At 33.9% G+C, this 19926-nt stretch overlaps 1 protein-coding gene across 1 annotated transcript; it reads left to right on the forward strand.

Annotated features, from left to right (window-relative positions):
- Window positions 1-1310: 1310 nt before the first annotated feature.
- On the forward strand, window positions 1311-18235 carry Osi20 (DUF1676 domain-containing protein Osi20). The gene is made up of 3 exons (XM_081734857.1): window positions 1311-2128; window positions 11606-12047; window positions 15102-18235. Coding segments are annotated over exons 1-3 (987 nt in total). The 5' UTR covers window positions 1311-1584; the 3' UTR covers window positions 15103-18235.
- The last annotated feature ends 1691 nt before the right edge of the window (window positions 18236-19926 follow it).

A 19926-nucleotide genomic window follows, 5' to 3' on the forward strand; every position in this document is an offset into this window, starting at 1 on the left:
AAGAATTGTGTGACGAGAACATAGACTGGGAATTACAACTTAAGAATCCTAGAACCTACCTGGTTACGCCGCCACACACTCACTCAAAAATGTATATATTTTCTACTGTAAAAAAAAAAAAAAAAAAAAAGTAAACCAAGCACGAATAAAATAAATTTTCATTCAAAACTACCTAGAATTGTATTTTCAAGAGTGCCAATTGTCAAAGCCACTCTAAAGTTGAGTGGTCTACTATATTCCGAAATCCCATGGTCGTAAACTGATGAAACCTCAAAATTTCAAAATCAGGCGCCTTTGGTGCATGATACACCATTTATTTTTTAAAAATATTTTTTGAAACTAATGTTTAATCTGCAGTAATGCTGTTTCAGATTTTCCGGAAGATACCGGTACTCCAACAACATAAGAATGTCAAGTTTCTTTATTACTAAATTAGCGTACATCGATTAAAAAGTATGAACCTCTGAAGCTCCTCGGAAAAAATGGCATTCCTGTCTAAAAAGAGCACAAGAACAGACTTCGAGGAGCACTTATGATTCGCGGATCACAGTTTGAGAAACACTTCCCTATACCATTGAGGATGTTAATCCAAAGATCCCTTAACATTTTCTTATATATATCTACCATTAAATCTGCTATTTTAGGGCAAAAATGTAATTCAATTATACGATTCTAGGGGTACTCGAAGCCTCTAAGCAGATCTCATGGCTACGAGACCTTAAGAGATAGCACCCAATTATTTAACAAATCCTGTAAATCCTTTCCCGAAGAAATGGCGTAGCCGTTTATGTTCCGGTTCTCTTATTTCTTATTTTATCACGCACGAGTCGTAAGATACAAAAAACAATAGATCAGAGAAAAGAAAGAGTTAAAAATTCCTGGATAATCAGCAAGGAAAGTATCTTCAGAACCGTAGGGGAGAGTGATGAAAGTGTTTTTTATAATCAACGGAGAGACGAAACAAATAACCAGAAATATTTAGAGGGAGAAGCGGAGGAGAGAGAAAACCATAAAGCCCTCGTTAACAAAAGCTTATATCCGCTTCGTGGTATAAGTACGGTACGGAATGAATTCTTCTACTACACAATTGTCACAGGAAAAAGTTGTTTGCACGTCGAGGAATACTCACCGCCCATTCATTCCTCCCCTAACTCTTGTTTAAAACTCTGTTCCGGTTTCCCCCTTTGCATCAGAGGGAGTAGATCACCACAGCAAATACTCTCCTCCCCCACCCCCATGAAACAAAGTCTTAAAAAAGAACCCAATGAAAGCAGGTTCAAGGACAAAACAAAAGACAGAAAAAGCCAGTGACCTGATGACCGTGATTTTTAAGCTCTGGCGGTTGCATATGAAACATGGCGACTGCACTGATAAAAAGGTGGTTACGCCTTCTGCATAATACCATTGATGACTGATCAGCCGGGTCGAGAGGTGTTGAAGCAGGTGTGGTGCTGGTGACACTTTAGAAAATCAAATAAAAGACACGACACCGTGTGTGTGTGTGTGTAACATTGGACTGCGCGTGAGTGAATGTGTGTTCTGTGGAGTGCCAAGAAGTCATAGCTTAACTGTTAAACAACAATCATGGGTTCGATACGCGTTTGCACCTGTTTGCTGCTTTTTGTTTATTTAGCATCTGCATTTCCCACAGATGACTCAAAAAACACAATTCCAGATTCTGAAAGAAGTATTGGCGAAACTCCGAAACAATTGACGGCCGGGGAAGAGCTTTTGTCCGAAGTATATGAACATTGTCTCGAGAAGGACACGATGTCCTGCATAAGGACAAAATTCCTTCTCTATCTCGATCGATTAGTCAAGGATAAACGATCAATTCATTTGTTACCTTCAATCACGATCGAAAGAAACCACAATGACGCTAAAGAAGATGCGGAAATTTCGGAAACCGATCTTGAGGAGACGCTGTCACGAAATTTTGACCACAAAGACGAGTATTTGGATAACGAGATATTAAAAAGATTAGGAAGGTTTCTGAAAACGCATGATGTTAAGTTCTACTTGCCAGAGCTTTTCTTTGAAAACGCTATAGTCACAATTTCTCCTTTTGATTCAGAAGGCCCTAATTTCAGCATTGATTTTCCCAACGATGGGCGAAAACTTTCAGAAGGTAAGCATTATTCAAATAAAATATGTTTTGTTTTGTTTTGTTTTTTTTTAAAATAAAATACCGGAAATATAATATTTAGTTTTCACATCTATAAACGAATCTTAACCAGAAGTCACTCTGAATCATGAATTAAAAATATTGTTTCTGCATTTTGAAAAATCACTGAACAAACGTATTCTGGTTCAAGGTTACTTTGAGGAGTTCAGTTGATAATTTTCTTATCCAAAAATCATTTAGTTCTATTTAACGTGTCTTTCTGTCAATTAATTATGAATTTCAGGGCGGCGGACATCAAAGTCAAACATTGTGTGTGTCACTTTTAATCTTGTTAATACTTTAATATACCAAAGTTTTAAAAGCCCAAACTTATTGTAAATTATAAATCTTTAAATTTTGTCAATTCATGTAAATAATTTAAGGCTGGCTTGAGTACTTAATACCAACTGTCTAAATTAAATAAACTAAGTCAGCGTTATTTCTAAATGTAATCTAAATGATTGAAACAAGCCCAAAACTTAGAGTATTATTTTATTGTATCAAACATACGGGTAAAGCTTCTGAATAAAAAAAAATAAATAAAAAAAATGCAAATTATGTTCCACCGTTTCATATAAAATAAATAAATAAATAAATAAATAAAACACTGTACATTCAGTTAATCACACTTCAAATCGACACATCAGTTCTAGACTTGCCATTCGTTTACAGTTACCCAAGTCGGGGAGAAGTAGAGTCTTCGAGGTTAACTTCAAGCTACGAAAAAGAAAATCTTTTACCTTCCACGCTTATGCTGGTTAGGCTAAAGGATGCATGGTGGAATGAATGCAATGGTGGAATGAATAAAGTGGAAGGAAACGAGGGAACCCCCGAGAAAACCCACGAACACAATGTTTGTTTCCCACAAACCCCACTTAGCGCTACCTGGGATCGAACCAGGAAGTACACGCACCAGAGATAAACGCTCTACCATTCAGCCAGTGTGCTTTCCAGAAAGTACAATTTACCTCCATGTTTATCTTTTCTAACAGTCCTTAATACCTTGGTTCTTATCTCAAGCACCAGGCTTCTTGCACGTTATAAAAAGGAACTAATAAAATTAAAACCCACCATCATTTAATTATCAACTTTATACACATTCTCTTATCTCTCACAATATTCTGAAAATAAACTCTAAAAATTAAGTAAATCAACAATCTGCAGTTCAGTTCTCAGTTAGCATTCTCGTATTCATAAATCTTCATAAAATAACATGGTGATTGGTATCTTAATAAACCTATATGGTCCTGGGTTAGATTCTGAGGATACAGAATCTTTAAAATTAATGAATAAATAGGTATACTTTTTTTTTTTTTGCTTCTGGTCACGGAATGCTTGATATACAGTTATTACATTAGGCTACAAAAAAGTACGTGGTTCGATTCTTTGTCATGTTTAACATTTAATACAATACAATAAGTAGTTTGCTGTATTTTACAATAGAGATGATATAGTTTTATGCTCAAAAGATAATACATTAAATGAGCTGCGTCTTGTATTTATCCCTATCAATTGAATGAGAATATAGAGTGTCTTAATGAAATATTGTATTTTATGAAGAAAATTGATTTTTTTGTGTATGCAATTAATGAAAAAATGATATTTTTTCTTCCAGAACTTTTCTGTTCATTATTTTATATTTGAAGAAAATGTTTTATTTCCTATTGTTACTATTTCGAGTTAGTACTTTACGTATTGCTATTAATTTTTCGAATGATTAGGTTACTCCAATAATCATGCCTGTTGCGCTGTATGGTTCCGAAACATGGTTGCTTACTCTGAGGGATGAAAGCAGACTGAAAGCGTTTGAGAACAAGATCCTCAGACGAATATTTGGAGCCAAGAAAACGGGAATGGTGAATGGCGGGAATTTCTTAACGAGAAACTACGTAATTTATATCATTTACCAAATATTGTTAGGGTCATCAAGTCTAGGAGGTTCCAGGTGGGCAGGTCACGTAGCGAGAATGAAAGAAAGTAGCAAAGCTTCCAAAGATTTAAGTGGAATGGATCTCGTAGAAATAGGAATACAAAGTAGAAACTGGATCCAGTTGGCTAAAAGGATAGAAGTCAATAGAGATCTTTTGTGAACGCGGCATTACACCTCCGGGTTTCATAAGCCAAAGAATTAGTTAGTTAGGTTATTTCTAGATTAAACAGTGATGTTCACATATTCAGATTTTAGGCTTTTTTAAAATCAAGAAATGAATGAATTTGTTAAAAAAGTTTACATATTTTATTTTTCTCCAAAATATTATAGTTTTATCATATTATGCATAAAACTTCATATTTTAATAAGTGATCATATAGAAAGTTCATTAAATAAATTGGGACAGAAATATATTTTCATTTAAAGAAAACTTACAAAATGGAGAAAGTATATTAAATTTTGCATTAAACACTTTAAAATTTTGAAATAATATACATTCTGTATTATAAAAAGAAAATTACATAAAATAAGAGAAAGAGTCATAAAGTTTCATTCATAAAGTCGAAATGGTAAAAGAAAATTCTTAATTTTGCATTTAAAAATTCTTAAAGGAAATACAGATTTTGCTTTAAAAATTATAAAATGCCAAAACAAGGTAAAAGTTGCTCTAAAGATTCTAAAAGAAGACACAAATTTTGAATTCAAAAATTGCTAAATGGCTAAGAAGATATTTTAAATTTTCAGTTTGATCTCTATTTGGATTTTATAGTTTGGAGGAAAAATTCGTAATTTCTTAAAGAATTATCATTACATTTCTCCTGGAGTTAAATTACAAGTCTGTAGAACACAGACGACACGCCAAATTGAAGAAAGTTATATCTCCTTATATTATTTATTTGTGAAGATTTTCGGCAAAAAAAAAAAAAAAAAAAAAAAAAAAAAGTAGACGGTCTCAGTACAGATTCCTAAAATTACTAAAGAATGTATTTTTAAAACAAAGAATAACGTGTTATGATTGGTACATTTTTCAAAACATATATTTTAACAGGGAGGGGGATGGTTATCAGTTTTTGAAGTTGTTGTTATGAAGTGTTTGAAGTTATTAGGAGGTTATTCTCTATATAAAGTAATTTTAAATGATGATATAAACTATAAATAAGAGGGTATGCACCTTAAAGCATCAGAAAATTTTATGTTAAAAGTATGTACCTTGATTTGAAATGGGGCCGCGGTGGCTCAGTGGTAGAGCGTTCACCTCTGGTGCTTGGGGTCCCGGGTTCGATCCCAGCCCCCACCAAGTGAACTTTGTGGTGGACAAACACCGTGTGCGTGGGTTTTCTCGGGGTTCTCCCGTTTCCTCCCACTTCCTTCATTTCATTCTTTACTCATCATCACCGTCTCCTTTAGCCTTACCGGCATAACCGTGGGACGTAAAACTCAAAGATTTCATTTCATTTTTTTTTTGATTTGAATTGGTCTTCATTTTAGCGAACCCTTTCAGCAGCGAGGCTGTATCTACAGCATAACGTGGGTTCCGAACCACATGAACTCCCGTCGGAAATCGAGCCCGGGTCTCCCAAAAGTATGTACCTGAATGTATTGTTGTATATACCGCGTACAAATAGGAAAATAATTTGTATTGAGTCTCTTGATCCAAACAAGTTCTTCTCATAAGCCGACGCTCTACGTATTACTCAGACTATGTTACGTCGTATTGTCCCACGGAGTATTCTCCAAATTTTAACCTAAATATTTCCCTACTACTCAGAATACATTTCTTTTCACTCTAGCAACATTGTATAATGCCTAAGTTGGTTTAAATATATTTATATATACATATCATAAACATTTTATATATATACCCACTATAAAATATTACCCATTATCTCTTACTTTTTGCTTTATGGAGATAAATATTGAAACCGAAATTTCTAATTGATGTATATCACTTCCGGTACAATAGATAAATCAAATAAGAGGTGAAACATATTTTGTGGCACTGAATCTATAACAAAAATCTGCTTGTCTATGTCTATTTCCATTTTTCCATTATAAGATCAACTTTGTAACCGAAAATAGTAGATTTTTACCACTTCTGGTTTGAACAGATAGATAAATCTGTTTAAAAAAACGTTTCTATATCTCTTACTGTTTATGGTTTATGGATATCAATATTGAAACCGGAAAGTAATAGTTAATTTTAACCACTTCCGGTTTTGGTAGTGTTCTAGGTAGTAATGTCATTTTTTGAGACGCTACAAAAACCTCTTGTCGTCATCTATTACCGCTTTTGTTCCATGACGATCACCACTGAAACAAGAAGTGGTTGAATTCTACCACTTCCGGTTTGAATAAAGAACGGAGAAGGTGGAAATTATTGTTCGTACGCTGAATCGATTGCAAGAAAGAGCTTCCCGACATATTTGATCAGTTTTGCTCTATGGAAATCAATATTAAAACCGGAAATTCTAATAAACTTGAACCACTTCCGGTTTCGGTGAATGCTGCGGATAGTTATGATACATTCTCTTGATAGGCCGAATCGATTGCAGAAAAAGCTTGTTGCTATCTATTACCGTTTTTGTTCTATGACGATATACGTTGAAACCGGAAATGGTTTATTTGTACCACTTTTGGTTTGAATACAGGGTTAACGGAAGAGATGGACGGTAAATCGATTGCAAAAAACAGCTTTTAGATATCTCTTACTGTTTTTGTCCTGATACCTACGGATACCTTCGACAGACAAGACGGAGAACGTACGGATGGACATAGGAGTTCTAGAAAACTTCCAAAACTTATGCATAGCATAATTTGGAAGTCTAATAAATAAATAAATAAATAAATAAATAAATAAATAAATATTTAAAGGAAAGCCCTGCCGGTGCGTATATATGTATATACAAATTATAGGATCACCAAGAATATTTTCTGCCTACGACGATGTTTAAAGTCCGTCATATACGTGTCTTTGCTTTCTTTTCGGTAATCATTGTTTCTTATGGTAGTAACATAAGAATTTTGGTGTAATTAAACATTATGAGAGAATTTATTGAAGGTTTTTCTTTTTAAGAATCATTATTATCATAGGTGTTCTCCCATTATTAACAAGTTACTTTCATGCTCCATGGTCTTCCGTTAACCTCTTTGTCTTCACATATGATTTTTCTGTTTTGATATCGTCCATTAATTGTAGTCTCCTTGACCTCCTCCCTGTCTTTCCTGCCACCATACCCTCTAGCACGTTCCTTATGATACAGTTCCTTCTTAACCAATGTACCAATTAGTTTCTCTTTCTCTTTTTAATACCTAAAACTGTTCTTTTCTTCCTCACCATTTCTTACATCCTCTCATTCGTTTTTCGTTCAACTTAGCTATTTCTCTCCATTGTTCTCCAGAGCTTCTTCGTGGCTAAGCGGTTAGCGTACGCGCCTTTGGCGTGGGAGACCCGGGTTCGATTCCCGGCGGGAGTTCATGTCTTTCGGATTTCAAATTAATCAGTAGGTCCACGTCTCATATGGTCTCGCTGCTCAACGGGACATTAAACTTAAAATCAACTCAAGTCATTCTTCTCCACACCCACATTTCGAAAGCTTCCAGTCGTTTTACATCATTTTTGCGTAATGTCCATATTTCTGATCCATACAGTACAATACCCCACACGAAGCATTTTATGAGTCTTTTTCTCAACTTTTTGTTCAACGTTCTACAAAATATTATTTTCTTCCTCGTAAAGGCTTCTTTCGCCATTCCTATCCTTGCTTTTATTTCACATCCACTCTTCATTTCATCACTAATAATGGTACACAGGTATCGCAAACTAGTCACCTCTTCTATTTTCTTCCCTCATACTTCTATATTTGACACTAACCGCTTCGTTGCAATCACAATAGCTTTTTTCTTTCTAACATTTATTTTATTTACATCCCATATTCACAGTCATTTCACAAGTTTTCTAACATTTTATTGATTTTCTCTTCAGATTCTGCAACAAGCGCCATACCAAACCGTATACAACTAATTATTCTACCTGCTACTGAAATGTCGTCTTAATTGTGTAGGATCTTTTTCACTATCTCTTCTAGATAGATAGTAAGAAGTGTTGGTGAGAGACAGCATCAATTCTGAATTTCCTCCTTCCAATTGCTCTCTCCTCTGTCATTTCCTCCCCTATTCTAACACATACTTGTCCGTGTGTAAGTATCTATAATTCTTGACTTGTATTCGTTTGCTGTATATATCCGACGAATATCAAAAAGAAGTTGTTATACTCAATATAAATGAGTAATTTTCACTTCTAAAAAGAATTATAAAATTGTGTCAATCACTTTCTATAATTACATTTATATTCTACTAATGGAACACTGCATTTAAAAAGAGAAACTCAGTTAAGACCCAAGAGGACATAAATGTGATGATATTATGGCTCTGAAGCTATCAAACGCGAGAATTGATATTCAAATTTAAATTAAATGGTTATTACTAATAACGGTTACTCAAAAAAAAAAATATATTCAGAAAAGGAGACAATAGAACATCGCATGAAACAAAAGATCGTAAAATTGCTTTACTTACATTTGTTCGTTTTTAAAATAGCTTTTCTTTCAGCACTTCGAATAAACACATTAATGTGTACGATGCTGCATAAAATTTAGTTGATGGAAAGTGTGAAATTAATAGGCCCTGCAAGTGATAATTTAAGATCAAGAGAAAAGTTAATAGCACAAAGGCTCCTTTAATATGTGCTTGTAAAAAATAATAATAATAATAATGATCTTAATTTACTCTTATGCTTGTTGAAGGGGCAAGATTGAATGACACATATACAAAACACCCACATATACAATTAGATATTTCTGTTTTAAACATCTGTCAACGTTACTACATACATACTGTACATGTATATGACCATTATTTTTTCTGAAATCCTACTAAGGTATTTTGTAGCAAAGAGATTATAGCTGGTAATTAAACATTATGGCATTTAAAAAAAAGGTAATTTTTGCAAAGTAGGTCTAGTGCAATATGAAAGATAAGAATTGAAATAATTTGGGTCATTTTAGAACTTTAAAAAATTTCACCAGACAACCTGTTTCTGCAACATGAAAGAATTTCAACCGCTTTTTTCTGGTTAATTGTTTCGGTAATGTGAGAACAATGACAAACCTAAGAGATTTAGACTATGGCTAAACGAGGATGCGTTTCTGATTCGTTATTTTGCGCAGCGAACGCGATCTAAGTGGCTATTCGGTAATATTCCTTTCGCCAGAGTTATAAATCATTCTATAAGTCAATCAGGGGTCTTTCAGGTCTTTTTTTCTATGTAGCCCTATTTGTTACATATATTTTTCTATGATTAGCTAATTCTTCGGAATTTCCTTGTATTTTTGTGAATTTTCTTTTGTTATACACGCACATACTTTATAATAGCAGAGTTCCAATACTCTGCATAAAGCATCTTCCAAACAGCTGTTTCTTTCTAAAATTCCCTTGCCTGGCAACATGTCTGTCCTTTTTTCCCCTTCCTTTAGACATCTTTTACTGATTCCGAAACAGCAGGCGGTCTATTGTTCCGAAATGCACCAAATACGCTCGAGTCGACGTATTCTGCGTGTTTTTATAGCTTTTGCGTTTGAAGCACATTATGATTAGCCATTCACATTTAAGTACATAGTCAGCGTATTCCAAGCGTACGCATGAGACATAAAAACGCGTTGCGAACGCATTGAATAGCCATGCATTTAGTCTTCTTGTTTTGTGTCCTTCTGGAGCTTCGAAGTTATGAAGGACGCACCTACTATTAACGTGGACTCCAAAGCAGCCTGTGGACTTGGCGATTGCAGGAATCATCATTCAAGATTAAATCTCGCCGTATAAGCCGTTAACTACTATACAAGGTATATCAAACTCAAAGACCTTGACTCATTTCTCTACAGTCCTCGGTTCATCCGGAAAAAATTAAGAAAAATGTGTATTTTCAATAATACGTTTAGGATTAGGAATTAGATTTCTGGGCTTTCAGCATCTATAGTGAAATTTGGCGCTTGCCATCCTGACTGGGTCTTTTTCGTTAGTAGTAGGATTCCTAAATCCCTTCTTTTTTCTATATTTTATTGCTTCCAGTGATCTTAATAGTATAAAGAAATGTAACTGAAACTTTATTAACAAACCAATAATAAAAATAAAAGGTATTTATCGCCAAACTTCAAAATATAGTTAGAAGACCATGTTGCACTGCGAAGGTAAAGAAATCTGAAGAAAACTTGGCACAATTCTGATCATTCGTCCTTCTCGACTAGTTTTTAAGGTCAGTGTAAAGGGATAAGTTTTGCCGATAGATGTCACTACAATCTTTGTATTTTTTACCTTTCACGAAAAATTACAATTTCTTTTACAAATTTCAACCTAGAGAGTTCAAATGTTTATAGAAGGAACTTCATAACCTATCAAAGGGAACAATCCGTGCAGATTTTTTATTTAGAATTTTCTTTATTGTTGAGACAGTTCCATTGTTAAAGGTTTAGATAACAATTTCAACAATCAAGCAATTTCAACAATGAACAAAATTCTAAATAAAAAATCTGCACGGTTTATTGCCTTCGATAGATTATGAAGTTCCTTCTCTAAAAATTTAAAGTCTCTAGGTTGAAATTCGTAAGAGAAATCGTGAATTTTCGTGAAAGGTAAAAAAATATATGGGAGAGATACGAAGATTGTAGTGCCATCTATCAGCAAAACGTGTCCCTTAAAACCAACCTTAAAGGAACTCTGTTGTTCACCAGATGACTAAGGATTCTGAAGGATACTTATTCTGGAAAATGTGATACGTTCTTTCTTTTACAAAACGTATAAATCTGGTACTTTCTTAATTCGAATTTTATAATAAGAAACGTATGATAAACCAGGGTTCTTAACATATTTGTAATTGAAATTTGATCAAATAAAATTTCTGAATTGAAATGAAGAGTTATTTTTCAGTATTAATAGTAACTTTGACGTTATTTTTCCCCATAATTTCCATGTTAAACACAGCAGGCATAAGATACCATAAGACTATAGTTTTATCGAAAATTAATCTTTGTTTTTATTGTTTTATCTAATTGAAGTACTGTAGAAGACTCATCATGAGATGATCCCTGAAGATTCTTATTGTGTGCGGAGGGAAAATGCATTCCTATAGCATGAATTGATCGGATCTGTCCTTTAGTTATGAATACAGCACCTTTTTTTTTTGGTGCTTTAATTAAGATTTTTTTTAAAATGTGAAATTGTGTTATTTGCGAGACAGACTGAATATGTTTGAAACGTTTGGGAGAAGCGTATCGTTTGCGTATTGTAGTGTTCATTTACATCTTTTAATATTTATAGGGACGTCTGCGTAGTGTAGTGTTTACTTACATTTTTCTCTTTTACATGGATGCATGCGTAACATAGTGTTTAGTTGCATCTTATCTTCTTTACACATACGTTTGTGTAAGGTAATGTTTACTTTCATAATTTCTTCTTTACAGGTCGAACAATATTGAAGAAACTTCTGCTGCCATTGATGCTGGCCATGAAACTAAAAATGAAAGCCCTGATGCCTCTTGCCGTAGCAGTCCTTGGACTGAAGACATTCAAAGCTCTTATTCTGAGTAAAATCGCCATCATCTGGGTCGCCGTTCTCACCTTTCTTCAGCTCTGCAAGAAGGGAATGATGATGAACGGTGCAGCAGCAGCACCTCCAGCGCCAATGTTCGATTACCAACCGTACCATGCGCCGACCAATAATGAGCCTTCGTACGATTCGTACAGCGCTCCACCAGCTACCGCCAGCAGTGGAGGACCGTACTCCAGAGTTTGGACGCCTCACCACTACGCGTACAGAGGGTATTATGATTATTGGACGCCGTACAACCAACAGCAACAGCAGACACAGCAACAGCCAACAAGTCCACAGCAACAGCCTCAGTAGTAAGTACAATGACGTAATGGCCCCGCTTAGTCCATTATAACATGTTTATATATTTAGCAAACCTTCAGACGGAGCCTAAGAGGGAAATTTAAACTAGAAACACGGTAAAGGAAAAGCAAGATGAAGGAAATAAATGACAATCTATAATTTAAAGTCTCACCCTGATATTCGCCTTGAAAAATCGAAGAAAATATTATCACCCACAGATTCGAATTTAGAACCTCCCTGTTGTAACTTAAGAACACCAAGCACTACCTCCGTTCGGTGACCAATTGATAACATGTGGTCCTTTTGTGATCAAGTTCCTTACGCGTGTACTTTCTGTGTAGCACCCGATGAGGATATTAGCCTTGGATAAAAAAATAAATAAATAAATAAAATAAAATAAAATAAAATCTAAACATGAAGCTGTATATTCTGTTGTCTCATTTAATCTGGCTTCTGAAAATGATTAGTTAATTATATGTAAGGAATAATTTAACAATGTGCTTCTGATGTTGTTACTAGAAGTAACCATTTTTGTAATCTCTGCCTCTCTCTCCTTTTTTTTTTAAAAAAAAACAAAGGACTGATTTCTATTTACTATTCTATGTCTATTCAAAAAAAAATCTTTTATATAGTTATCTCAGCACATCTTTAAGAATATTCATTCCAGACGAATATTATATCATATTAAAGAGAAATACAAACTATTTAAAAGAAGAGGAATAATCTATCTATATATTAAAATGCTACGTTTATATGTTGGTCTCCAATCCTCTCGACAATGAGATCTCGAAAGCCACAAGTGCTAGGAAGGTCCCGTTTTCTATGGTCAATTCCAAATTTGGGTAGGTTGTCCAGTTCTAATTGAATATTTAAAAAAATATATGGCCGTTCTTTAGGGGTACACTGGAAGTATTGAAATTTTAAAAAAAGTAAAGCATCATATCCTATGAATTATACATTCCAACACAATATAGTTGTTTACAGGGGTTGTATATCTCAAGCGTCTGTTTCATGGCTAAATGATAATTAAAAATGGAGGATAACCATTTCTCCAGGCTAAGATGAATCTTTATTGTTTGGAGTGTTTTGCCCAATGAACACCATATATCGCTGACATTATAATTAATTCTGTGTGTAGTGTATTTGCTTATTAATACTCTATACAAGAAGAAAGAACACACTGGTTATAAATGAATTAGAAACTCCAACCGGAAGTAGGCTCAAATCTTGCAAACGATGCGAGATATTGAAAAAAAAATAATCGAAAAAATCTCTCCTTTATGGTACCCATGGTACCCCTTGCCGATTTTTATCAAGACGTCTTTCACTTATCCCTGTAAAGGGACATGTACATATGTTGTGAGGAATGAAAGGAGATTCATGGTCATATGTGAATGATACTCTGTATAGAGAGCGCAGGTTCAGCTGGTATATATTAAAACTGAAAGTCATTATCTATGTGACTTAATAACTCTTGAACCACCCTACCGATCTTTATCAAATTTTCAACATAGATAGGGTTCGGGCCTAGGATTTTTTTTGTCATTTCGCTTTGGAGGTGTAACTTAGGAGAGGAGGAGGGAAAATATTTAAAAATGATCGAAAATGACCGATATTAGTGAAAATTCTATAGTTTTCGGGGTCGCTGAGATGAACAGTGACACTTCCGATGCTGTTTAAATCCAAATTAAGCCCCTAAAATTTGGGTAGGGGGCGATATATATAAAAATGATCGAAAATGACTGATATTAGTTTCGAAACCATAGTTTTCGGGGTCGCTGAGATGAACAGTGACACTTCCGATGCTGTTTAAATCCAAATTAAGCCCCTAAAATTTGGGTAGGGGGTGATATATATAAAAATGATCGAAAATGACTGATATTAGTGTCGAAACCATAGTTTTCGGGGTCGCTGAGATGAACGGTGACACCTCCGATGCCGTTTAAATCCAAATTCAGCTCTCGTTAGTACTCCTATGGGGGATGGTGACATGTAAAAATAATTCAAAATGACCGATATCCGTGTCGAATTCATAGTTTTTGAGGTTCCTAAGTTGATTGACTACAGTTTTGGTGTGCTTTATGTCCGAAATGAAAATAATTCTCCTGTGCGAGGAACGGACATTCTGCTAGTATAGATTAAAAAGATAAATTGAAAACTTTTGTGCTTGTAGCATGTACTTTCATTCCTCCCTTTGGCAATCCTAACTCTAAAACGGAAACTTCTCAGTCTGGAGTCACGCTAATTACTAATATTAAACAGGGGCCGGTTGGCTCAGTGGTAGAGCGTTCACATCTGGTGCTTGGGATCCCGGGTTCGATTCTAGCCCCCGCCAAGTGAGCTTTGCGGTTGACAAACACCGTGTGCGTAGGTTTCCTTGGAGATCTCCCGTTTCCTCCCACCTTCTTCATTATCCCATTTCTTTCATTCCTCATCATCACCGTCTCCTTTAGCCTAACCGGCATAACCATGGGACGTAAAACTCAAAAGATTTCATTTCATTTATAATATTAAACAGTCAAGCTAATGGGTGCTAATTAGATACTTGCACCAGGTTATGGATCCAAAACTATCGTGACGATTTTAATTGGAACTTAAACTTTTATTACATCAATTTAATTATTTCATAATGGTTAGTGATGACACTTAATAAGAACGTGCTTTGTTATTTATTATTACAATAAAAACCGTGACCATATTTTAGATTTGAGCATTCATATTTGTGTAATCATAGGTTGGTTGGTGAACAAACTAACTAACTAACTAACTTTAAGTTAAATGTAAATAATTTGATCCTTTAATTAAGCAAAGGAGCGAAGGTTTAGGCACAACAAATAGTTAACTAATTAATAAAAAAAATAACTTTGGTTAGAGGTAATTTTTATTTTGACCATAACTTAAATTTCAGGCTAATTTATTTCTGTATATTTCAGATTTAAGTTATAATGTATTTTGAACATCATTTAAATATGAGACTAATTTATTTTTGTGCATTTCAGATTTAAGTCATAATGTGTTTTGAGCATTTCTTAAATCCCAGACTAATTTGTTTCTGTATATTTCAGATTTAAAACGAAAATCAAATTGGATCATTATAGCATCATGAATAATAAGAACGTTAGAAGTTGGATTTTTAAAAACACAACAGAGAAGTTCAGAAGAGCGTACAGTCCTTATCTAGGTGCCTGATAGTAAGAAATACGTAAATATTTATGAACTTGTACTCTTAAAACTATATTGTTAATATAGAACCAACAATGCTTACATTGTTCTAAGTCACAATAAATGGAGGAGTATTGTAAGAAAATACTGAAACATTTTGGAAAATTGGATAACAGTAATGATATTTTTGCAGTACTCCAGGATATACTATAAGAGGTATAAAAATACTGTACAAGCATTGTTCGCGCTACATTAACAATACTTTTTTAATTGTATATGCGGCAGCCGAATTGGTGCTTGATCTTGAGCCATGTTCTGACGTTGACCAATCCCCTTCCAGTGTGGTTGTCAACTGTATAATGCGGGAGTCCATATTTGTCCCTTTTAATTATTACAAACTTGTTAACGTGTTGCAATATTCACTTACTGAAAGCAAATTTCTCATCGGAGATTTTGCAATAATATATTGCAAACTTTTTAATTCTCGCTAAATGGGTTTGTCAACTAACCGGTATTTTGTCATAGTAAACTATTATTTTCAAGGTTTAAAATACAATTATTCTTAATCTCTTTTGAGAATTATGAGTTTGTGCTGGCATTACATATTTCAGAGTTGACAACCGTTTGTCAAACGCCAATTATGCTGCCGCACGCTATAGAGTGTACCTACAATTATGATTAACGAAAGAAAAACATGGAGAGAACTTAAACTTCTGGAATACAGTATATAACAAGTTTAATTGTGTTCTGTGAGCATAATGGGTAACATTAAATTAATAATAACATTAATAGTAATAATAAGAAACCCTTCCCATATTTCTCAATGTTGTAAATATATAAAAGACTAAGTGTACTTATTTGCTTTTTGACTGCAAGACTAGCACGAGGGACACAAAAGTACAATAATAATATAATTACTTTATGTTTTATATATTAGTTGGTAAGAACGATTCCGAAGTGGTACAACTGTGAAAGGTACCAAGGTTAATGTCAATCTTGTACAGAATATAAACTTTGTTCTAGTTATTTCTTGTTTGTTTTGCAACATAGTGGACTGCTTGAATGACCAATTACTACTTATATAATAGTCGACGTATTTCTGTAGATATATACTTTTAAAACACAGTTCTACTGTAGACTGTTCTCCTGAAAGAGTACAAAATATGAAATAGATGAGTTTATTTACCTGGGACTTTCACCAAAGACATAAGGACATATAATTTACTTTACAGACCATTTTACATTTACAAGACTAACTACTGATTTTGAGTAAATAATGTAAATTCCCTGAAACTTAAATCAAACAGGGCTGTAATTAAAGAAATGATTATGGGGCTTTGTTTTCATAATGTGTTATAATAATTGTGTTTACATATAAGCTTTTATTTAGGGCTGCTTTTATGTTTGTAAAGAGAATAAATTATCAGTGCTGTCGCCTTTGGTACTGGGTATCTTTTTTGATTCCTTGCGGAAGTCTTGTAGTTTTTGATCCCACATAAAAAGTGTGGATCCTAGTCGTCTATATGAAAAATCAAATAGGTTATTTAATAACAATTCCATTCCGGCATTCATTTGGTATACTTCAGGAAAATCCTTACTGATTGGATCATTATATTTTGAGACAGTGTTAATGTAATTAATTTATTTGCTTCAGTTCCACCTTAATTACCAGAGAAAAAAGTACAGATCTATAGTTTTCAAGTGAGAGATAATTTGCGTTTAAGTTACGTACAGCGAAATCAGTGTTTGATTCACAAAGAATTTACATTAAGTGATGATTCTTGGTTTACTACATTGAAGGATTGTTGCTTAATTAGCTGTTTGAGGGGATACGAAAAAATACCGGTAAAATTACTTGATCTAATGAATGACTGGGAAAATATTCATATACAAAAAGGAAAAAAAAAATATATCTTGAAATATGAACAAAGTGATGTATTATGTCATGTTATGTCAACGAAGTTATATTTGATTTCGGAGCGTGTCAGGAAATCAAGCCACAGGTTCCGTATTGAACAGGAGGACTGTCTTCAAGAATTCTAGTTCATTTGACCTCTTCCTGGATGCTAAATTAATGTAGTACACCAGAGCCATGAACTTGACTGAATGCCCAAATTATAATTAATTATAATTTTTTTGTTCTTCTGTACACTGAAAGCTAATGTGTTTACCACAGTTAATCTTTCACTGATGTCTATACAATACTTTTTTCCGAAGTGTTCACTCAGTTATAAAGTATCAACATCAGTGCCGTATCGTAAGGGAGGGGGCAGAGTCGGGCGACAGCTCCGGGGGCCAAAGTAAGGGGCGCAAAATTCGGGAGGAAAAAAGAAAAGAAAAGAAAAAGAGAGGAAAAATTACTTAGAATATCTTAGATCAACAGCAATATTTTTCAGTCTAATATTTAATTTGACCACGGTCAGATTTATACTTTTTGCGTCCCTAGACATTTGCTAAAAGCGCCCCACCGATCTATTTACACTCGAATCACTGAAGCCGTCGTCATATACTCTAGCCTGGGGCGCCGATTTTCCACGGCACAGCACTGATCAACATATAGGTACGTATATGCTACATTCTAGACATAATTGTAGTGAAACTCTTGAGTATAATTGTTAAATTGGAATTAATAACTCAATACCTGTAAATGATGAGTTGGTATATAATGTAAATATAACGATTGTTAGGTATACATAAGAAAATCTTGTACAAGAAGAGAACTTGTGTAAATAGCTTATAAGATGCAAGACTCATGCTTACAACTAACTATAAAAATATACAATTTTTTCCTACTGTTTGACGCGATTAATGACTGAATCAAATTTGTTAACGCATACTGAAGTATATACTCTACCGACCATTAAAACTGTTACACGTGTGTACATTTATGACAGTATTACGGATATATTTTTGTGTTTGTATGCCATAATAGAAACGTGAATACTATATTATTGTAGTTGTATTTATTCAATATTTATTAAAATAATATATTCTTTTTTTTATAATTAAGAAATAAAAATATGTTAGTAAACTTTGATGGAGCCTTATTTTATTTGTTTCTTTAAAAGACCTTTCTTGCTTATCTGTGAAAAAAATATTTAAAAAATGCATCAAATAATACATTTATCTGTGTATAATAATTAGCTCTTTATTTTCAGTCTTCGATGGCTTGTGGACATAAGTAAAATCACAAATACAGGGTGTTTCAGTGGGAAATCGCACGTTTTAATACGTTGTAACTGTGTCCATGATTGACATGTGATACGTGTATACATTATAATGATATGCTGAATCAAAAGTTTCAAGATGAAAATGAAATGGAATCTTGTCTCACACGATTACGGCCTTTAGGCTAAGGTAGACGATCATTAAGATACGTGAATGATGATGGAAGAATTGGTAGAATGAGAAAGTGGAGGAAACGGCAGTACCCCGCAAAAAACCATGGACGCGATGTTGTCCACCACAAATTTACTTGCTCGGAGATTGAACTAGGGACCCCACCAGGTTTAAGCGCTCTATCATTGAGCCACCGTCCTCCCTCAGAGATTTGATACTTATTTGATATTCACTCGTATTTGATACTTATCGATCTCGCACAGATTGATCATTGTTATTAATCATTAAAATGAATTAATTATTATAATCATGCACAACTCAATAACGTGTATTCGTTGTGAAGAGTTATTAACTTACCAATTCTTCAGTAGAAAGCTAATAGAATTTTTAGATATTTTAAATACAAGAATCTATTATTTATAGTTAATGAAATGGCATTGCGTAATACCCTTAGGCATTTTTCCTCTTACACAATCATTTATTTCAAATATTGTGTATCAAGAACTTCTCATCCAATATTGCTTATTATTTTGAGTTTAACATTCCACAATTCTGCTCCGACGCTAAGGAAGACTGCAATGCAGATGATAATTAGTGAAATGAAGGAAGTGTAAGGAACTGAGAAAACCCACGCATACAGTATTTATCCACCGCAAAGTCAATTTGTCAAGTGTTTGGATCGAAGCTAGGACCCCACGGCTTGCTATTGAGGGTTCTATTACTGAGCTATCGAGGGTCCTTCAATATTATTGTAACAAGCAAACATACTTCACCATAGAAGTATGTACTTCTATTGTTCTGGTGATTTTAAACATGTAATAGTATACTCGTATTGAAATTTTATTTTAAGATTATGTATTTATTTTAATGTATTTGTGTTAATGATGAAATTTCTTGATTCTTTAGGGTATAAATCGGACTTTCTGTATATCAGTAATTAAAAAAAAAAAAAAAACGTAATAAGTCTGTACACTTTAAACTCATAGATGGTTCTAATATGTTTGAAGCCGAACAGTAAAAAGATCAATTACTGTTTTACTTTTCTGTTACTATCTTCAGTATTTCATACATTCTTTACTTTTTCGCGATTTTTGAAGCATTGTCATTTCAGATTTTGCTAGGGGATAGGGGGATATGCTCCGCCAACATATAAGAGCCTCCACCATACCACCAACATTATGTATTATCTATATCTATATCTATATCTATATCTATATCTATATCTATATCTATATCTATATCTATATCTATATCTATATCTATATCTATCTATCTATCTATCTAGATATAGATATAAACTCTCATTTGGCACCCCCAAATGACGCTTCTGGGTTTTTGTGTAAACTGCCCAAGTATCCTAACCAGAATCTTTGAGGGGGCCGCGGTGGC

Source organism: Thermobia domestica, chromosome 12 (assembly GCF_964235325.1).
Source record: "Thermobia domestica chromosome 12, izTheDome1.hap1.1, whole genome shotgun sequence".
Lineage (NCBI taxonomy): Eukaryota > Metazoa > Arthropoda > Insecta > Zygentoma > Lepismatidae > Thermobia > Thermobia domestica.